The sequence below is a fragment of the Bacillus rossius genome (assembly GCF_032445375.1).
Source record: "Bacillus rossius redtenbacheri isolate Brsri chromosome 4 unlocalized genomic scaffold, Brsri_v3 Brsri_v3_scf4_2, whole genome shotgun sequence".
In the NCBI taxonomy this organism is placed as follows: domain Eukaryota; kingdom Metazoa; phylum Arthropoda; class Insecta; order Phasmatodea; family Bacillidae; genus Bacillus; species Bacillus rossius.
The window spans coordinates 10549229-10571446 of NW_026962011.1; the positions used below are offsets into that span (position 1 = coordinate 10549229).

Sequence of the window (22218 nt, forward strand, 5' to 3'; positions counted from 1 at the left end):
AAGTAAAATTAAAATTGTGATAGAACCTTTGGTTTAGGCATAGTGGTGTGAGATTGGGCTTGGACTCTATATATTAATTGAATTAAAAGCCAAGGGGTTGCCCTCAATTAAATTGGTTTGTTCCTTGTTCACAGAGCAAACGCTGGTCTGCAGACGAGCCAACAACCCAACAATCAGATCCACCAGCAGATCATGGCGCTCGCTTCTATGCCTTTCGGAGACTCTCCCTTGTTTCGAAACTTGCTTCCTGTGAGTGTAAATCTGCAATACAATATTTTGTGTGTGAATCCCATGGATCTGGAGCAGTTGGTACAGCATCTGTCTACCATGTCTTTTCGCTAAGTATTATTGTCATGTTGTATGGTAACTTGTTTGTATGCACATTCACAAAAAATTATCAGCATTATACTATCAATAAAGCTCTATAAATATTTGTGCATTTGGTAAATTGCTTTGTCATTATTTGTTATGTTTATTTTTAACTGCACATTAACTGACTTGTCAGTGATATGTGAAAACATTAAATGTTTTTCTTACAATTTTATTTATATAATTTTTGTGATTAAAATTCTAAAAAATAAGTACTATTATGTTGATGAATTTTGCAATCATAATCACTTGCCAGTAGTAACAAATAATATAAACAAACACTAGTAAAACATCTTGCTGTTAGAAAAGTGAATCTATTTCTCTAATTTAAATCACACTTTTTGGTTTAATTATTTCAGATTTTAGTTTATTAAAGATGGGACGAGACTCAAAAACTCCAGCTGAGTTGAGCAAGTAGCTAAAGTTTGATTAAACATGAAAGTCGAGTTCATTGTACTAGACAGGATGAGACACTTATCTTTTTGTTATAGTTTAGTATATATTTGACATGTGCAATGAGTAATGACCCATTAATCACGTACCATTATTTTGCAAAGCACTTCACAGCGTAATCTCATGTTTGCATTATCCCAATTTTTTTAAAGTACTATTAATTTGACATTATTACACTGCCCGAAAAATTAAAACACTTATTCCGCTATTTATGTTTCAAAGCATTGAAAAGATACAATTTTGGAATGGCCTGCTGTACTATGCAACATAGGAAACACAATATCAAAAGAGAAAAAAAAATTGGCAGGATATACATTTTTCTCCCCTACTACAGTGACAGTCTTGATAAATCACTGTTTGGCACAAACCAGAAAATCTTGCACCATGTATCTTCATATCTTTGACCATCTAGTAATAATGGTGGATGGTTTTATTTTTGTGTAGAGCAAAAGTTAATATTTTTTTACACAAAGTAAATTATTTTTTCCATAAAGAAATCCTTGATGGGACATTAAAAAATTCCTAAGTATTGCCATTTTTGAAGTCGGGACATAAATTTCCAACCAGAAAATGACAGAAGATAGGAAAACTAATACAGAGTTAATACGTATTCTGTTTGTTAAAATTTTTCATTTCTGTAATAATGTAGTTACTGTGCATGATTTTTGGCATGCCCATTAAATGACATTAAAAATATACCTGGAGAAGATGATAGCAGTGTGTTTTAGATGAAAATATTTTTAAAAAATCTAAAAAAGTTATTTTAGAGTATTTTAATGTTGCAAGTATATGCTGCAAAGATTAATTGTTTTAAATCCGACTTGTTACTAAAAAAAACTTAATAGTTGGGGATGTAATTCTGAATGAGAACATTTTGTCCATAAAAATAAAAAAAATTTTTTGTTTCTTCCTAACATGTTTTTAAGTCCTTCTCTAAGGGATTGTAATACAAGTAGTTTACCTTTTAAATGACTGGTTCAAGTGGGAAATTTTTAAAGAAAACTTAAATATGTATATTTGATAGTTATATTTGAATTATTCTTTTGACACAAAATACTAATTTGTTGAAGAAATACATACATACATTAGTATAATGCTAATGGTACATAGACACAAACACCAGGAACATAAAATTATTTTCTATAATCATGAAGTGTGGATTTGACTCAACTTGACTCATAGGTATTATAACTACTGAACTTGGCTCGATTCGACTCGACCCAAAAATTATTCGTCCATCTCTATAGTTTATATACATCTACTTTGGCACATTATGGCATAAATAATAGCTTCTCAAGCATGTTTTTTTAAATTTATATTTTAACAGTGCAGAGTTAAAGTTTAATATCTAATATGTAATGCAACTGCAGCAGCAGTGACAGAAAACTTATAAATAGGTATTGATCTGTGTGTTGGCCGAAGTTTATTTGTTGCTAGCCATGGATATGGGTTTTAAATGCTTGGCTTTGTCCTCCAGAGTTAAGTAACTGCATTTTTATGTCATAACTTTCCTTAATGTAATGACAGTTTCTAAGAATGTTTACCCATATAAGGCCAGCATATTATTGTGTGCTAGAAAATGTGATCATCAATGCTACACTGTTTGTAAAAAGTTAGTTGAGTTTTCATTTGTTTCATAACTGGAAATCAAATGCATCAAGCAAGGGAAGCAGAGCATTAAATTACATGTTAAGTTTTGCTGTCAGTAAGCATGCCACATTTGTTGAAGTTTTGCCCACTAACATAATTTGTGATTGGATTTTTTTCCTTGCGGGGGGGGGGAGGGGGGGTATGTTTGATAGCTAAAATGATATTATAGTGGCTGTACCTTATCAGTTTTTTTACCTACACATTTTGTGGTAGGGCTGTGCTAATATTTAGCTAAAATTAATTGAGGCATTGACAATGAAAAGGAGGTAAGTGCCATTAATGCTTTTTTTTTCCTCAGGTAAAGATAAACTAATTGAGTTTAAATATACTACCATTGACTTATTTTGTAGTATTATGATAAAATTTGTTGTACTTTTGGTTCCTATTCACTTTCGCAGATTCAGTAGATCCTTCTTGTCCTGGGAAAATGGCAATGTGGTGAAATATGTCACTTACCTCCTTTACAATGTCAGTGCCTCAATTATTCATACATCATACATCATTCAGTATTTCAAATAGGTTCTTCTTACTTTTGAAGCTTTTGTATACCACCTCATGAAAGAATCCAAATTGGTTCAGAATTTGTCAGTTTATAAAATTTTAAATGTGTTTACATATTTTGTATGTGATTAAATATTTATTCTCTCTAAACAAGTGCACAGTGAACAGCCAAATGGCAAAATTCAGATGGAGATTTTTGAAATTTGTAAAACAACTGAACTGAAAGTAGTTTGCAAACACTGCAGAGAAAACATTAAAAAAAACTGAAGCTTTTTTAATTATGTTTCAATGTCTATAGCTATAACCATTGACATGCAGTATCTGTTGATGATGCATGAAAACAATGAAGAAGTTATTGTTAAAAGTGACATTCAGAATTTTTCCCGGGGAGTTTTTTTTTTATGTAAGAATATTTGGATATTTGTATTCTAATTTAATTTGAACTCAAATTTTATTTTTGCATGGGCCTAATTCTTTGGTGAATTTTCGATATAATATCTTTGATCATACTTTAATTTTCTCTGGTGAATCATATGATCAATACTTTTTTTTTGCTAAGCTGATGATGAGCATTTCGTAGCTATAAATACTTTTTCTGCGAGTTACTGTTTGTTGCGGTTTGGCTTCTGAATATATGTAATTAGGATTGCAAATTTGAAGAACTTTTATTTTTATTTTTTATTTACAAAACTGTTAAATTTGGTAGAAAAGCTGTAACAGTGCTTCTTAAGAAAGAAGATAATAACATATTTTTAATAATTGGTTGGTTGATGCGAGTGGTCAGCTTGACCTGCTTGAAAGCCTTTACACTTTACAGCCTTTAACCCAGAATTTTTTGAAACTTATTACTCAACCGATAAATGTAAAATCAGTCTTATGAATATGCTTTTTTAATTACGCACATTTGGAATGATTTTCTTGTGCAGTAATGAAATGCAGACTTTACAAGAGAGCAATTTAAGTTTAGTGGCTATGAAAGGAGAGAGTTGGTAATGATAAATACTGGTTTTATATATTGCTTTCGCTTGATGGTGTTGACCGAACAGCAAAAGAGCAAGACAGTGTGACATTCCTTTAGTGATGAAATTTATTTATTATGCAGATTACAGGTTGTAACTAAATGAAAATTTGGGGGGGAATGTGTGTTAATTTTCATATTCCGAAGATGTCTCGGTGCCACAAGGCTGAAGTTGATTATTCAGTCTTATCCCTTTTCATGGCTTGTTAAATTATGGACACCTGATTGAAGGTTTGTTCGAAAACTGCTATTCTTTAATAAAACTAAAACAAATATAAAACTTTGCAAATGAAATAAGAACTAAAATTTGTTGATAAAGTTAATCACCTAATAATAAAATTATTTCCTAAATTTAAAAAAAAAAATTGTTTTATGAATCTGTAAATGTTATGTTTATATGACTTTAGAAAAAATGCCCAATATTCACTTTTCATAAAATTTGATAATTATTTTAGATTAACATTCATGAAATTGCAAATTAATATTGTTTTTTATAAAGTTGAATTTTTTTAGATCCAAAATTAAAAAATCATGGACTTTTAATGAGAGAAATTTTCACCTGAGCTTGAGAACAGTGACATTTTTACCAATTATAAAATAAATTTCTATGAGAGTTTTTTTAAGTCCAGTATATACTTATACTCAAAGGTCATTGTATATTTGAATATATTACATTTGAAGCTGTCTCGTAGATTGTCAAATTTGAGATTGGATTTTTTGTCCAGGTAGTCTTATGTTCACAGACCTTATATTCATAATCTCTACTTTAAAAGTACCCCTACATTCCGCATGTTGTAACACTACATCCCAGCCACTTTCATTATATGCTGGGTCACTATGACGATGTTATGATGACTGACTATGGATGCAAGTAGAGATTTAAGATGTCTGGCACCACCAGTGTTTTCCATAGGCCTGAAATTTAGGGTCTATGAGACACAGTGTTGATCAGGTTTATGTTTCAATGAACATATTTGCATTGAAAATATACTTTTTTTTAAATTGCTGTTCAAAAAAAGCTGTTACGTGTTCCAGTGAAATATTTGATGGAGAATGACATAAAGACGAAATGATAGACTATTTCAGAAACCACTTATGGCCATTTTGACGAGGTTGTAGGCTTAGCCTATTGCATCTGTTATCCTAATCAATGAACCCTATGATCGACTTTTCTTTTGGCGGAACCCCAACTCCTTAAAAGAAAGTTATTTGACAATAATTGTGCCTGCTTTGTATGATGTTCTTCCTGACTCATGGAACCCCTGTGACACTGCCACGGAACCCCAGTGTTCTACGGAACATCTTTTGGGAACAGCTGTTCCAGATAATAAATACTACATACTTGTATGGCTATGATGCTTAACATTAAAAAAAAAAATTTGACGTGACAACGTCTAATAAATTGATGAACGCCTGCTGCACGCATGAAAAAGGATGACTCATTGTCCCGTTATGCTTTGTCCTGTTACACTCATTGTACGCTTGCGCCGCATCTATCTCTTTTCACTCGATTGGAACAACCATCGCTTTGACTTTTTCGAGGCACATTAAACTTGAAACACTCCCATTCGTTTCTTACTTTTCCTTGCTATCATCATCCTATCTTTAACAGAATAACACAGATTGGAATAAGTTAAATAGCAAACATGTATAAAAGTTGAAGTTAAAATAATCTCTTCGTTAAAGTAATAAACATATTTGCATTAATGAGTGCAAATAAAAGTAAATTTATCAATTAAATTGTACATTTCATTTCATTCCTTCTTTGTATCCATAAAAAAATAGTGATAATTCAATAAAAATGATTCAATTTTATTCATAAAAGTATGTAATCATTTCATCAATGTTTTGTTATGACGTCACGTTAAACTATCGTCCATAAACCGACTTTACAGACAACCAATTTTTTAGTGATAATTAGAGTATTCATTTATTTTCTTCAGAGAGAAGAATGTGAGTGATACGTTGCGGATTTTAGGTGAAAACTCTAAAAATAATTTTGAAACATTCTGTTTGTTGAATAATGTAATTATTGGTGCAGTTATTTACAGAAGTTTCATTTGCCTCTCATACTAGGAATTTGGCTTTAGAATTGGAGTGCTCTGACGATAATGATTGAAGTGATTGTAGAAACTGCTGCTTCTTGAAACTTGTAATTTGCAAGTTTGCATCTAATATTCATAAAGCCTCATTCATCTCCAACAAATTCACTTGTTCAATACTTATTAAACAAACTTATGTTAGGTACTCAAATATTAATTTAACATAAAAAATTTTGTTTCAAGAATTTTCTTACACATATATTAGATTTTGATAACAATATCAAATGTTTGCACAACCTAACCAGATTAATACAAGTGGTTTTTGAAAAACACTATATAGAACAAAGTTTAGCCTATCTGTGCTCGATTTTGAGGCTTGAAAATCTTTTATCCTGAAAAATTTGAAGTTTTGTGAAAAATTTTTGTAGCCTGTAATTTTTTGTCCATAATTATTTTTATAACTATTTTAAGCTTTAAGACAACAGTGGTTGAATTGCATTAAAAAATTTTGTATTGCATCTGTTGACTCCAAATATGAAGTCAATAATCACAAATAGCAAAAATTTGAAACATTGCTTTAAATACCTTTTATTGCAAAAAAAAAATAAACAAATAATTATATTATTTTTTTTGTCCATTTGTGTTTTCTTGTTTATTTGACTAAAGCTTCTTTGTCTCTTAACATTAGTTGGTGTGAGAGTTTTTATTTTATATATATATATATATATATATATATATATATATATTAGGGATGGGTCGGTACCGGTTCTCGGTTCTCGGTTCTTACGGTTCTCAGCATTTTAACCGGCACCGAGAACCGCAGCTAAAATGTCGGTGCCGGTGCCGGTGCCGGTGCCGGTACCGGTACCGGCAGTATAGCAAAACCCTTTACGAAAATAGTCCTTCACTATAACTTAACTGCAGCATGAAATGGCTCAACTCACGTCCAAACCACATATGAATTATTTTTTTGGACTTCCGTGGAATAATATTCATCTCTAACTATAAAATAAATAACACGTGAAAATATTTAATGTTCTCGCCACATCTGTAAACAAAGTACGTTTTACGATCAAAACATAACAGTTGAAGGTGCCATAGATGTAGTTCATAGAGGTGTGCAACTCTATGACGTGCCTCAGCAGAGATGTGAGAACAGAAAGACGCCATGTTTGTTTCAATTTGTTTTTAAAAATAGGCAGTTAATTGAGTCGTTGATACGTAAGTAAGGGTGACTGGTGTATTGCAAATTCCACAGAATATTTGTTTAATATAATTAATGATTGATTAAAAATTTTCCGTAATAATTTTTGGCGTTATAAAATTTTATGCATTTTTTTGTGCAGTGCTTTGGAATGTAAGTTCACTTCATCTGCAGCCATCTAGTGTAATGGCTAGTAACTTTCTTATTTAGACAAACGGGATTTTTTTGAAGGGGGAAGTTACAAAATGCTTGTTGACACTTGTAAAGTATAATTATTCTGGCCAAATAGAGCAAATTGTGTAAGAAATGGCATCAGAAGTGTGGCAGTAATTTACTGTTGACTGTGCAAACATACTGAATTCAATGTAGGCAATAAGTTTGATGGACAATTTAATATTCTAATTCTTTGAAAGTTCACCATCATTGTATTTATTTCCATTATAGTAACTTTTTCTTTTTATTCCTATGTTATAAGTAGGGTTTAATTAATATAGTAAATTTTAGTTTTATTAAGGTTGGTGTGTTTACTGTAGCTTGAAAACTATACTAAACCTTTTAATTTGCTTTGATAGCCTCTTTAAAGACTGAATCATTATGCCAATGCATTTCTTTGTAAGCATACAATAAAAAACATTGAGGACAGAACAATACAAACAAATTATTATTTTCAGTGTTATAAACAGTAAATTGTTGAAGTTGTAAGTATGGACACATGCTTTTTAGTGCTTTTTTGTAGCCAAAACAGTAAATAGTTTATTACTTAAAACACCTCATAAATAATGTGTGAATAATATTTATTTTATTTTTTTAAGTCAGAACCGAGGAACCGAGAACCGATTTTTAAGAACCGGTACCGAACCGAGAACCGGGAAAAAACAGGAATTGACCCATCACTAATATATATATATATATATATATATATATATATATATATATATATATATATATATATAAATTTTTAAATATTGTTATTGATGTTACATTTTTTTTATACTGTTATACTGATTGTTTAATTTTGTCTCTGTACTCTTATTGAGTAAATGATGTGTAGAGACTTTTTTTTTTGCATATTTGTGGCATTTTTGTTTAGTGATATTTGTTTTCTGTTTTGGAAGATCTTTTATTGTGTTTTTATATATATATTTGGTTTTTTTTTTTGCAGAAGTGATTTGGCTTTAAGAATATTTTCATCTTTTAAATGTAAATTTTTGGTGTTTCTAATTGTGCCACAGCTTTAATTAGGTACATTTTGATAAGTAGACATAGTTATGTAAAGAAAAATGTTACAGTAATATGCTAGAAATAAAAAAAAAAAATTCAGTTTTTCTTAATACTTTTTACCCACTCTTTAGCTTGTGTTATTTATTGTTAACCAACTTGAAAAGTAACTTATCAAAATATGCTGATGAACTATTTTTATAGCAGGTTCAGCTTCCTCCTGTATTAAAACATTTATTATCTTTAGGCCTGAGAGAATATCAGTTTCTTAGTTTCAATTGAATTCGAATACCAGATTTTTTTTGAATATTGAATTTGAATAGTAAGAGTGAGATTAAAATCCCACGTAATTTTTTTTCCATACCATGAAACAAATAAATGGGGGGGGGGGGGGGGGGGGGGGAGAATGTGTAGTGTAGTGGCTTCTGGGAAATTAAACAAATAATACTAAAGTAAAAGTTCAGCTACAGTAAGTTATATGTAAAATGTTTGTTAAAATATTATGAAATAAAAAATTGTTTTTAATTATGCAGCTAATCTAACTTACCCTAACCAACCAACCTCCCTATTTGCCTTATTTTCCAGGACCTGCTACTCTACATAATGATGCAGAAAACTTTCACGAAATGCAAAATTATGTGAAATTCAATGCATTGCATTTCACAAAAAATTGTAATTTTTAATTTAAAATGGTGTATATGTAATTCGTTATTATATAAGCTCATATTTACATATTTAAACCCTTCTTATTCAATTTTCGTTAATGGCAGCAGGTAAACTGTATTTTAGTTCAGCAATGTTATTAACATACTTTAATTATTCATGTTTTTAAAATATATTTTTTGAGATGTAATGTTTGTTTCATCATAGATACATACATAATGTAACTTAAGCTACTACTGTGTTGCATATTGTATGGTTTGTGACTGTCAATTTATATGCCGTTGAAACTATGGCGTTTACTTCTTTTAATGGCCATTGCATTAGAGTGTCCGTATTTTATGGCGTTGTAGTTCATGGTTGTTGACATTTGTTTATTTTTTCCCACTTCTGTTGCATGTGATGAAATGAATACTAATAATATTTTGTTTTCAAATTTGAAATGACAAATATGCCATGTTTTAAATCATTCATACAAATTTTTCTGTTTCTGTTTAGTGAACCATAAATTAAAAAAAAATCGAATACTTGTTGGATATTTAAACATTGCCTATTATTATATTTTTTTGCTATGAATTCTTAGAAATACATGAAAAAAGGGTGTTTATATCACACAAAAGACTTTGTCTCAACAGTGAAACCCGCCTTCCGATCAAATAGGAAGGGGGGTTCCGTCCCCGACTCACCCTGGGTAACTATCAAAACTAATAAAAAGGAAAACCTGAGATATGTATTAACCTCTAGAAAATTTACCCAAGTGGTCGAGCAATCAAAAGGATTATATTCACAAACAATGACGGCTAGTCTTTGGCAAATTAAAATAAAAAAATTCAGAGTACTACTAAGCAGAATTTTAATTACGGCAACTTCATTTTCAGGCCTCATAAAAATGGAAGATTCGTACATGGCATTTACCTACTTCTACCTTAACATTAATATAGCAAAAATATAACGCTAATAAGAAATCAGAGGGGTATACAAATCCAGAAACTACTGATACAATATAAATAAATATGACAAAATGCAATTTAAATAACTGTATACTTATGAAAGTTCAAATGTCCTACTGGGAGCCGGATTTAAATATTTGCGCACGTCGATACATGCTTTCACGTCTTCCTGCTTAAACACGATCAGCTGTTAGCAGTGACCTTCACAAAATATAGACAGTACAGTGAAAGGCGCCGGGTTTAGTTCCGTGGGCAGAAAAGGAATCCAAAATCAAAGTTTAAATTACAAATATCTTGACGTATGATGTAAATTCATGCAAATTTGTGCCGCACTGAAAATTACTCAACGTCATACTAAGTAGCATACACTTGTTATATTTTCAGCATATCTAATGGGTAAGTCTAATCAGCACAAGCCCACTGTGAAATGTGCGTCGTAGATGAGAGCCCATTGCAAAACTATGCTTCTTTCAAATATTCTTTTCTTGTTCCACAACCGCTAAACAAATACTACGCGTCACCTCTTTACCTTAGTGTCATTCTTGATGGTATCGCAGCTCAATATGCCTCCGGGCAAGGCAAGGCCCCATGACTGCTGATCCCGGCATGGGCTGGGCGGTGCAGAGTCGAAGCGGTTACGCTTGTCTCGCGGCGTGGTCCCTCCACACGTCCAGTCGCAGCGACTCTCAGTCCATCAATCCCGTGCCCCACAGTTCACACCGCCACCGCCGGCACTCAGGCGCTGATAACGTCATCCGCGAAGCAAAGTACCGCTCCCAGTAGCCGGCCATAGAAACACAATCGATATATTAAATATTTACAAATAACAAAGCCAAACAAAGAATATCCAATAAAAGAAATAATCACAATAATTAAATAATTTAAAAAAAAAATACAGCAACTGACCTTTAGAAAATTAAAAGGGTGCTTTAAAGTAGAAATAAATCCGTAAAATCAATAAAGGCAAAATAAAAATAGTATAAATGTGGCCCGGGGGCCACAACAGTGAACGTTGGTATTCAATAAACTCACAATGTATGCTATGTCAAATATTCGTAAGCAAACATATATTTGTTATTTCGAAGTATTAGTATTAGATATTGAATACAAATAGTTTATTATTCGTTTACGAAAATTTGAATATTCGCACAGGCCTAATTATTTTATTTTAAAGAGAAAACAGACAATTTTTTTGGGTGGTGTCATAAACGTATCATTTGGTTTACGATTGGTAATTGGCAATTTTTCATTTTCTAAGCTTCCAATTAAAATGCTTTAATATAAGTGTTGGGTTTAATCCCAATCTTGAATTTCAAATTAAAACCACAAAATATAGTAAATAAATTATGTTTACTATGGAGCATTCAACCCATTAAATTTTTATTTCACGAACTAAGTTTCCCAAAACAATACATATCATAATTTTTTTTTGCATAATTACTTATTTACGTATCTTTTAGAATGGTAATAGGATATGTACGAAGAATAACCACAATGACCTTGCAATCTTTAGAATTGTGTGTTCAATTTTTGAATTGGCTAAATTTACTCCGATCATTCACTTCAAATCTTTTTCCTCGTATCCCAAATCTTTGATGACGATCAAGGATTCAACCAGTTTTAAACTTAAACTTGGTAGTCAAATTTATCCTGAAATATTTTTTAATGTTTACAGTTTTTAAGCATTTAATACATATACACAATATATTTATTGCTGGTTTTTATGTGTTGAAAGAGCAGCATAAAAATGTATGTATTTTTTTATCACAATTAAAATGTGTATTCATTTGTAAACAATAAATAGCTTAGGGAATCATTTCTTAACAGCACTGCATGTGATCTAGCTCTTAACCTGTGCATAATTGTTTGTTATGTTATATTTTAAAATAGTTTATTACCAATTATTGTCATATCAGAAAATTGTATGTTTGCCCGTTTTAACATGCGTGTTTTTCGTATGTGTTTGAGTATGACGGACTGTGTTTCTCATGGACGCCAACAGGCCACAGGAAAAACTGAAGAGCTGTTAAAGTCAAGCAGACCCATTACACAGAAAGACTCTCCCAATCAGTTTAAAGTCACACCTAAAGGAACAAGCAAAGTCAAAGTGAGGCCTATTGGGATTACAACAACAACAAAGGTATGAATGACTCTCGTGTGTATTGACACTTGAGTGGGAATTTTTTTTTGTTTACTTATGTACTATGTTATGTTTCACTACATTGAGTTAATTTTTTTAAATTATTTAATATTGTAGAATTTTTTATCATTTAGTTTTATTTGCATGAATTTTTTAATCTTTATTGCCGACTCATTTTCCTGTTCCATTTTCACTGGTTTTTTTTTATATTTAGATTTAATAGTCTTTCACTGCAATCGTACCACTTAAATTATTTGGTTTGTTAAATTTATTACCCAAGATTTTTACCGCAGTTTTATAATAATAAAACTAACAGAAGTTGCTTTATAGCAGCTATCTGTAATTTACTAATTTTATTTTCAAATATTTTGTTTCAATATTTTGTTTGGGAGATAGTTTTTTAAAGAGAGGTATTCGTCTATAATATTGACTCATTTAAAATGAATTTCAAGCAAAAAAAGATTTAACTTTATAGTATACATTTCTTTGAGATATTTGGTTCAGTAGAACACATATGATTGATATTTTTTGTAACCATTTGCTATCACATTAATTTTTGTGATATTTGTTTGCTTTTCAGAACTCTCTCTTTGATGGTATAGATGATGAAGATGCATTGTTGGCCACCACTTTCCGCCCCAAGACCAACAGTGTGCGGCGTTTACTGATCAAGCCAAAGCCTAATAACGATTCGTCAGATGCAGTTGTAACTGGGAGCTCTCCTTCGTTTGCGTACCGCACAGCACAGGCTGGGTCTGATAAGGAAAATGAACCAGATACTAGTACAATTGGAAGCAGTCGAAAACTATCTTGGTACCTTCTGTTATTTTATTTACTTAGTGCTTTGAAGGAAGGCTAGTGTAACAATTATTATTTGGATTTTGCTTTTTATAGGTTGCAAAATCATTCAGCCCAGGCCTCTCCATCAGAAGAATTACACCCAGAAGAAAAAGGAAAAAGTAATTCGCCTAACAAGTGGAGGTTAGCTTTAGATATTTATTACTTTTCATTGCATCAGATGCATTTGGGAATGCCTTGTTACGGTGGTTGTTTTATTTCAGCCCTGGCAATGATGAAAATAATGTTGTGCTGACAGACACAATATCAGATCTGAGACTTGGAAGAAATAATTTTGGTGCTGATTCCAGACGTGATAGAAAAATCAGCGGCAGTAGTTCAGGTCAGTACATTGTGGAATACCTTTTGTGCCTCATGTATGAGAGATCATAATATATGTGATTACCAACACCATTTAATTTCCACATGTCAATATATTCTACTGAAAAATTAATAATGGTAATCTGTATAAACAAAATAACAAAGATGGATATTACTTTATGTTTAAATAACACAAATTATATTATATGGGCCAACAATAGTTTTGGTGCCGGGGTTTTTGGAGCTGATTTTATGTGAATTTGGCACCTAGAATTAAAATATGACATTAGTCTTTGCGTAGGAGGTCAAATTTCTAATATTAAAAATTTTAGTTAAATGTACGTTTTACGTTAGTTTAGGTTAAATCCATGAATTAAATCTAAAAATTAAACATGAAATTTGTATTACTGAATTACACATATATTATATTATACATATAGTGTATTATACAAATATTATTAGTATATACTAATATTATTATATCTACAAAGATATTACCAAGTCATTGATGGAACCAACTAGTTACTCAACACATCGGAAGCTTCTTTTTCGTTGAATATATATTGGAACAGTCCCTGTTTAAACTTCAGCAATAGTCTGCCATCATGTGTGTATCATCTTCCTTGATAGCGGCCTCCATAATTTTAATATCTTGATTAAATCTTTCACCTTGCTCCTTACTGCTGTCTCCTAAATTTTCGGAAAACGGTCCAGGTGGCTGTGTAAATAGTGCACTTTAATACTCATATTGCACCCAAGGGATTTGAAATTTTTTAAGCATATCGTTTACCAGTTCAACATGGTTTTCTGTCTTTCGTTGGCCCAGAAAATTTCTGATAACTGCACCAAATGAAGTGCAGGATTTTCGCTCAGCCTCATTCTTGGAATTTACAAAGGCTTGATCCTTAATGATTTTTTTTAATTTCTGGCCCGTTAAATATTCCTGCTTTAATTTTTTCCTTATTCAAGTGAGTCATTTCCATGCAAAGCATGATCCTTCATTATCAAGAGCCTTTACAAACTTCTTCTTAAGGCCCAGCTTGATATGCAGATGAGTGGAGAAAAGATGATTTTCTTTTGTTCAACTAAGGGTTCGGTAATAACTTTTTTCTCCAACGACCATGTCTTCTCTCTTAGGCTACTCTTGTCTAACCCAGTGGTGTGTTTTGTCTCTACTATCCCAGAGGCACAAGAAACAAGGATATTTGATGTGGCCACTTTGCTGACTGAGGGTTAATTTTTCCATTTTTAAGTCCACCCAAGGATGTTCACGATACCTTATCTTCTCCAAGACCAAAGCTCTGGTGCTATATGTTTCTTTCATTGTTGTTGAGTGAGCAATTGGTATTGAACCATATTTGTTACCATTGTGTAGAAGAACACATTTCAATTTTCATTTTGAGCTATCAATAAATAGGTGCCAACCTCTGGAAAATATTCTGGAAGACACATTTTTTCCAGGACTCCTGTAATATTGTAACAAAATACAAGATTTTCTTCTTGAGAGGAGAATGGTAGCAGACCCTTTTCTCTTGTATGATAAAAAGTAATTTTGGTTCCTTGTTTCAATTAATTTTTTTCCTTCAACCTGGAAGCCAGTAATTAAGAAGCTTCTTCTGACAGATTAAGATCTCTGACGAGGTAATTTAACTCATCCTGGTAGAAATGTTGAGGAATTGTTGACATTCCCTTATAATCACTGTCACCTTCATTAGTATCAGAAGGGACAACACTCGTCCTCGGAAAGCTCTGGAAGCTGGTGAAATCATGGGATCTGGGATCAGTACTTCTTTTGAGTTAGGGACTGGGTGCCTTGCAGACAGATAAGTCATCTTGCTATGGTTGTTTTTATTGATTCCAGTAATATTTACTAGACAGAAATAACAGTCATCCCTGTGGTTTTACTTCTTTTGTCACACTAAAAAAATAGAGCTGTTAAAAAAAATATCTAATTTCATATTTAGATTCAGGCCCCAAGTATAGCTAAGCTAAAATCAGTTCCAAAATCCTAGGCACCAAAAAAAATTTTTTTTCCTTGTTTGCCTGTGTTATTAAACACTACTTTCCACAATTAATTTAACTGTCAAGTCTATACATAAAATAGAATATAGTTTTCTCTCAGACAAATAATTTACCAGGTTTTAGCTCCTCATGAAACTCTTATGCAAATAAATACCTCTGAGTTTTAATGATTTGTATACATTCATCTGTTAAGTTATAAAGTTCAGAATAGTGATGAAACAAATTTTTGCAAAACAAATACAGTAGAACCTTGTAACATTTTTGAGGGGAGCATAAAGAAAAAAAACTTGAGCAGGAAATATCAGTTTAGCACTTGTCAGTGTTTTAACCTTTTACCAACAGACTCAAAGAGCTTGTAAACAAATTTAATGTTAAAACCACTGATGGGTATACTCGATGGCTCAAATTTGCTTAACCAAGCCAAAAAAAAAATTTTCAACCATGTCTTGCTTCCAGCTTCTACTTTGTCTTTTAAGACACACTGCAACATTTCTTTAAAATTGTCTCACATTTTATGATGACATTTAGAGTGGAAATGCCTATTTTAAATTATTTCACCACTTGAAAATGTGTAATTTTGGTAATCATACCTGCAATTAAAATAAATAAACTCTTTATCAGCAATAGAAAACACTTTTTTTTCCCAGAATAGTTGGCAAATTAAAATATTGTAGGACTATACTCACATCTGAATACAAGCTAGAATGGCAAGGAACGGAAAGATTTATTTATGTATTTATTTCAAGACAAGGGTGCCAACTGACACGCACTGCGTTCATTATGTACCTTTGATGTATTGAATACACAGCGTTAGCCAGCATTAACGTGTAGTGCTAGTTTTCTGGTGCATTTCCATTTTGTTTTCAGATAGATACTATGCTTGGGTTAGATATGTGTTGCAGAGATAATTATAGACGATAGGGGCATATCTGTAAGAATCTAACTAACCAAGGAAATTCTTTTTTTGTATTAAAAATTTAACTTTTTTTTAATGATGATGTGATATTACAAATAGTTTTCTACCTCATGGTAGTGGTAAAGGCAATGAAGTAAAGGGGTCCTAAAAAGTCCTTAATTTTATTTCATTAGAGAGTACGGACCATTTATTAAATTATAGAATAACATAAATTCATACTATCTCATAGTATGGTAAGTACTAAGTATGGCATTTAGTATTTAAGGATCATAATAATTGTGGTTTTAAATTCTGCTTGTTTCATTCTGATTGTTGTTGTTCTTCCCCCTCCCCCGTCAAATCTGGTAAATATGGTATTTAATGTTTTATACTCAGAATTGATGGTTTTAAGTTCTAATTCTCATTGCAAACATTGATGGTGTTCAATGATCACTTAAAACATCACTACTAAAAAATAAAAAATTAAATACTAGATTAAAACATTAACATAGTTATTTCTTAAAAATGTTAACTTTGTAGAAAAAACTATAGGTTTGGGTGTGTAATCCTGTTTTTGACGTGACGTCTAATAAATCGAAGAACGCCGGCTGCACGCACGAAAAAGGATGACTCATTGTCCCGTTACACACATTGTCTCATTACGCTTTGTCCCATTACGCTCATTGTACGCATGCGCCGCATCTATCTCTCTTCCACTCGATTGGAACAACCATCGATATGACTTTTTCGAGGCACATTAAACTTGAAACACTCCCATTAGTTTCCTACTTTTCCTATCATCATCCTATCCTTAACAGAATAACACAGATTGGAAGAAGTTAAATAGCAAGCATAATATTTGCGGGTGCACGGGAATAAGGGGATAAGTCAAATGTTGGCAAAAATGTTTTTTTTTATGGTATGGAATAAAGGAGAACAAGCTCTACAAAAAGGTCCAAATGGGTTAAGTCTAGCACCCTTGTGTGTTATTCTATGGCACTGAACTTTTGGAGTTACATCACAAACTGACAGTTTTCGTGCGTGAAAAAGGGGATAAGTAATTTACAATGACATTTTGACATATCCCCTTTTTCCCACGCACCCGCGATTATATATGTTATAGTTAAAATAATCTCTTCGTTAAAGTAATAAACATATTTAAATTAATTAGTGCAAATAAAAGTAAATTTATCAATTAAATTGTAATTTCATTTCACTCCTTCTTTGTATCCATACAAAATAGTGATAATTCAATAAAAATGATTCAATTTTATTCATAAAAGTATGTAATCATTTCATCAATGTTTTGTTATGACGTCACGTTAAACTATCGTCCGTAAACCGACTTTACAGACAACCAATTTTTTTTCCATTGTAACTTATTCATTATTATGAAAAACAAATTGTGATATAGCAATATAGAGGATTGTGTTTATTGTTCCGTGCAGATGAGAGCGTGGTTGTAGAAGACATTGCCCCGCTATCAGCCAGTGGGGATGCCCACCCTGCGGGTATAGTCCTGCGCAGGGCAGAGTACTACACCATTCCGTCGCTTGCTGAGCTGGCCACGCTTGTGGCCGAGGACGGGAGCTGTGTCGTCGACAACTTCACTGTCGGCAGGGAGGGCTATGGCAACGTGTACTTTCCCGACTCGTTTGATGTGGCAGGTCTCAATTTGGATGAAATAGGTAGTGTTTTTCAGTTATCTGATTTGAGCTATGTAAGAATGCTAAAGAAAAATGTGTTTTGACCTTTATCAAGGTTGATGAAAATTAATACCGTTCATTACAAAATAAAAAAATGCCATATTTCAAACGTGAAAAATTAAAATACAAAATATAATGAAGCATGTATGCATGTCTGACATATTTGATTTTAATTGTTACACTCCCAATTGGGCTTTCATCCCCTTCTCTCTCTTTAGTTGCCTCCTCGGGTCCCTTGCATCTTTCACCCTCAGAATTTCTTCCTCCAGCCTATTCCACTTCCTCCCTGTCCTCATTAGGAAAGCATACCTCCCTCTTTCCGTTCGCTCCTATTCCCTCTAGAACTTCCACCCATGATCTCTCCGCCCTTTATACCCAAATCTGTGTACCCCAGTTCCCCTCTCCCTTTTTCACCTTAAACTGCCTTATTAACCTTTCTACTCTTCTTCTCTGCTGTAATGCTTCCCACCCCAATTCCTTAATCATCTCAGACTATGTATTTCCCTCCTTTTGCTCCTCCCTTCTCTACCACATATCCATCACCCACCTTGCTGCTCTACGCTGTACCTTCTCCAGCTCTCTTACCTAGTCATCATATAAGTATCCCAGATCACGGTCGCATACTTCATCACTGACCTAACCAACGTGGAGTGTGCCTTTCTCTTACCCTCCTCCCTGCTACATGTAAGGTCCTGCCAAGCAACCCCAGCGCCCTCCTCCCCTTGTTCACCATCCGCTGAACCTGTTTTTCCAATTCTAGGTTATTTTGCAGGGTCACCCTCAGGTACTTAAAATCTTCTGCCTCCTTTATCTCCTGCCCCTTCGAGCTATACACTTCCCTTGTTTGTTACCTTTCTCTTCCTCGTGAATCAAATAACCTTTTTCTGTCCAACATTCAGCAACATCTCGTTCTCCTATGTCCGTCCTTTTAGCCTGATCAGATCCCCCTGCAGATGTAGTCCTTCTCCCACCACCTCATACATTATGCCATCATCTGCAAACACACTCATCCTGGCCTTCATTCTCTCTCCTATATTGTTCATCATTGTCACTTCCCTCTCTCTAGACCTTTTGTCTCCCAACAAACCCTCTGTCTTCTATCTGTTTGGAAGTCTCCTACTCAATGTACCAACCTGTCATCCTTTACCAACAACTCTTCCTCCTACATTAACTTCTTGTGCTGCATCTTATCAAACACTTTTTTAAAGTCCAATATTGCTTTTATCTGCTTCCCTCGGTCCACCGCTTCCCCTAGATTTTCCAGCAACCTTGCTTCCTGTTTTTCATACGAGAACCCTCTCCTGAAACCATTATGTCTATTGTCCATCCACCCTAAGTCATTAATTTCCCCCCACCACATACATGCCCATCAGCTTCTCCATTACCTTCCCTACACAGGATGTCAGACTGTCTGACATTTAATCTGCCAGATTTGTAGGGCTGTGCGAATGTGACTTTTTCAATGCAAATCAAATGTGAATCAAATAATTGCAAATATTTGTGAATAGCGAATAATTTGTGAATATTTTCTAATTAAGTTCTAAGTATAAATCTGAATAATTACAGTCAAAATTTGGCATATTATAAATTGTTGTTTAAAAGAGTAATGTTCTATAGCTTTATATACATTTTTATTACTCAAGTAACATGTAAATTTTTATGTCTCTTCTAATGGTTTAGTAATAAAACACAATCAGTGATATAGAAAAATGTCTTCATCAAAAGCCAAGCCTACACCTTGCCATCAACATTACGTAAATTGCAGTGCAAAAAGACCAATTCCTTTACATGTTCTGGATCCAGGCATTCCATCTTGGAAGTGACAATGTTCCCAGAAGCAGAAAAACAACGTTCTGAACTTCACTTCTTCTTCTGAAAATTAAAAACGGCAAAAAAATGTTTATGAAAGTAAACAGATTTTCGATGTATCAGTTTTATTTTCCGCAGTGTCAAGCGATTACCAATCAATATATTGAAGTGTTGTTTATTACAACTGCTCGTAAGCATGGTCAATATTCCGTTCTCAGAGTCTTTTGGAATCAAACGTGTCAAGGCAAAATAATTTTTAATGAATTTTGTTTATCGTGTCTTTTTAATTTTATCTAATTATTTACGTAACATTTTCAGTAGTTTAAAAAGCGATTGCGCTGGAGCAATTCTAGCAACACAATTCTCTGGCCATGGGCCACTCTGCTGGCCATAACCACAAACGGATACGTTTTCTTTTTTGCTGTAGCCATGATGGCAGCTGTGTTCACTTTTCTATCGTTAAAAAAATTCTCTAGATTTGTATTAGTAAAATTAATAGAATGGTGACCAAAGAGTATGTGTGCATTAGTTATTATTGAAAGCTGATGCGCTGGAGGGCCATTCCATTGTCACGGGTGGGACACTTGTGTAGCATTTTATTTATTCAGGGATTTAAAATAAGCTTTAAAAATATTTATTGTATATTATTTTTGCAGTGTGTGAACTACAATTACAATGCTATTTATTGGTTAATGGTTTACTTTTAAATTTTCTTCTGATAATTAAATACTAGTGCCTAAACATTTGTCACAGGTGGGACAGAAAAAAGACATAGCCTTAGACACAACAAGTTTCTTGGAAAAAAACTCTGTGAATTTATGAGGGTAACACAATTGAACTCATAATAATCTTATATGGGAGGCATTGATCTATACAGTACCACATGAGAGGAGGAGCTAAAACACCAATATTGAAAATAATATACAACTTTGTTCTGTCACCGGTGGGACCACTCCGTGTCACGGGTGGGACACAATGAGAATTAATCAAGTAAATACAATTTTAGACCAATTAAAAACTGAAAGTTTTCTTTTTAACTAAGTTCATGTTTGTTCATGGACATCCAACTGGCAAGGAAAGTCATAAAAACACTATTTCTTATGTTTTTCACTTCAGGTGTTGGCAACAGAGAAAGAACCTGTTCAAATTGCACATAGGAGACATCTTTTTCAACAGCCATCTGAAAAGATTTTTATGTATTTCAAACTTTCAAATTCTTGTGCCAGTAAATTTGTAATTTTTTTATACATGTATAAAAAATACTTGTCATGGCTTAAATCATTGCTTACAATAGCAAAAGAACGTGTAGCTCCTTTTACCCATGCACAAGCTGAGAAGACAGTAATTTGTTTGTGGTTCCAGTGAGCAGACTAGATTTCATCTTGGGGCATAGCAGAATAATTTTCTGCAAAATCAACTTGTAAAATAATATCATCATCCTCTTACATTTCTCTCATATCCTTAAATGCTTGTGATTGAGCTCTTAGAACCTCGATGATACGTTCCCGTTTCATACGTTTTCCCGTGTCATACGCCGATTAATTTTGGTCCCGTCGAAAGTACTATATTTACAATGGTTTACTTTCCCGGATCATACACTTATAAAATCATTAATTTCCCGTTTCATACGTTTTTACGAAGCGGAAAAGCCCTAAAACTCACAATTTTTTTTATATTCAGCCTTATAAACTCCGTTTTAATGCTTTCTTTTTAAAAAACGTTCATTGTTTACTTTTGCAAACGTAAGAAAATAACTTTATCGCGCCATAGATATGGATAGTATCAGGAAGACTGTGCACTTCGCTAGTAGCATCTATGGCCAGCATCAAGCGAGACTAGTGGCGCAAACTAGCAATGATGAAAAGTGTGCAAGCGCTTGACCAAGGAACGGATCTCATATTTTGTGCATTCATTAATCTTTGAACTGAATATACCCGTTTGTTATTGTTTTCTTATGATCGGATTGTATTGTATTTTACGTTTCTCAAGTTAAAATTTTATTGAAAATTGTTCTGTTGCATAAAGTTGTTTGTAAAATGAAACAAACAAGCAAAAATTTGTGATTTTTTTTTTACAATAACCTATTTTTTCTAATTTCTAATTTAGGCTTGGTGACTTTTCCCCCCTTCCAAGAAAGGACTTCATAACATTTTGTAAGGCCACTGTTTCTCATGTCAGCTTTACTTGATTATGGACTGTATTTTACATTACTGGTGGTTTTATTATATGTATATATAATGATGAATTCATATCTTTCATTAATATAATGCAATTACTTACACATATGTATTTATGTTTAATCTGACATTGTGCTGGTATGCTAGATTGGAAAAAAATTTTATTACTGCCATTCCCTTTTCATACACTTTCCCGCATCATACACCATTTTTGTGCCCTCCGTTGAAAAGTGTATGACAGGGGTT

General features: G+C 32.9%; 1 protein-coding gene across 2 annotated transcripts in view; it reads left to right on the forward strand.

Moving 5' to 3' along the window:
- The window catches only part of LOC134541911 (nuclear pore complex protein Nup98-Nup96), a 182432-nt gene that overhangs the window by 79262 nt on the left and 80952 nt on the right, over positions 1-22218 (forward strand). For both annotated transcript variants that reach the window (XM_063385654.1, XM_063385655.1), the window contains exons 10-15: positions 135-249; positions 12068-12205; positions 12786-13018; positions 13100-13186; positions 13267-13385; positions 17729-17968. In XM_063385654.1, coding sequence (XP_063241724.1) covers positions 135-249; positions 12068-12205; positions 12786-13018; positions 13100-13186; positions 13267-13385; positions 17729-17968 — 932 coding nt within the window. The remainder of the gene's footprint in view (positions 1-134; positions 250-12067; positions 12206-12785; positions 13019-13099; positions 13187-13266; positions 13386-17728; positions 17969-22218) is intronic.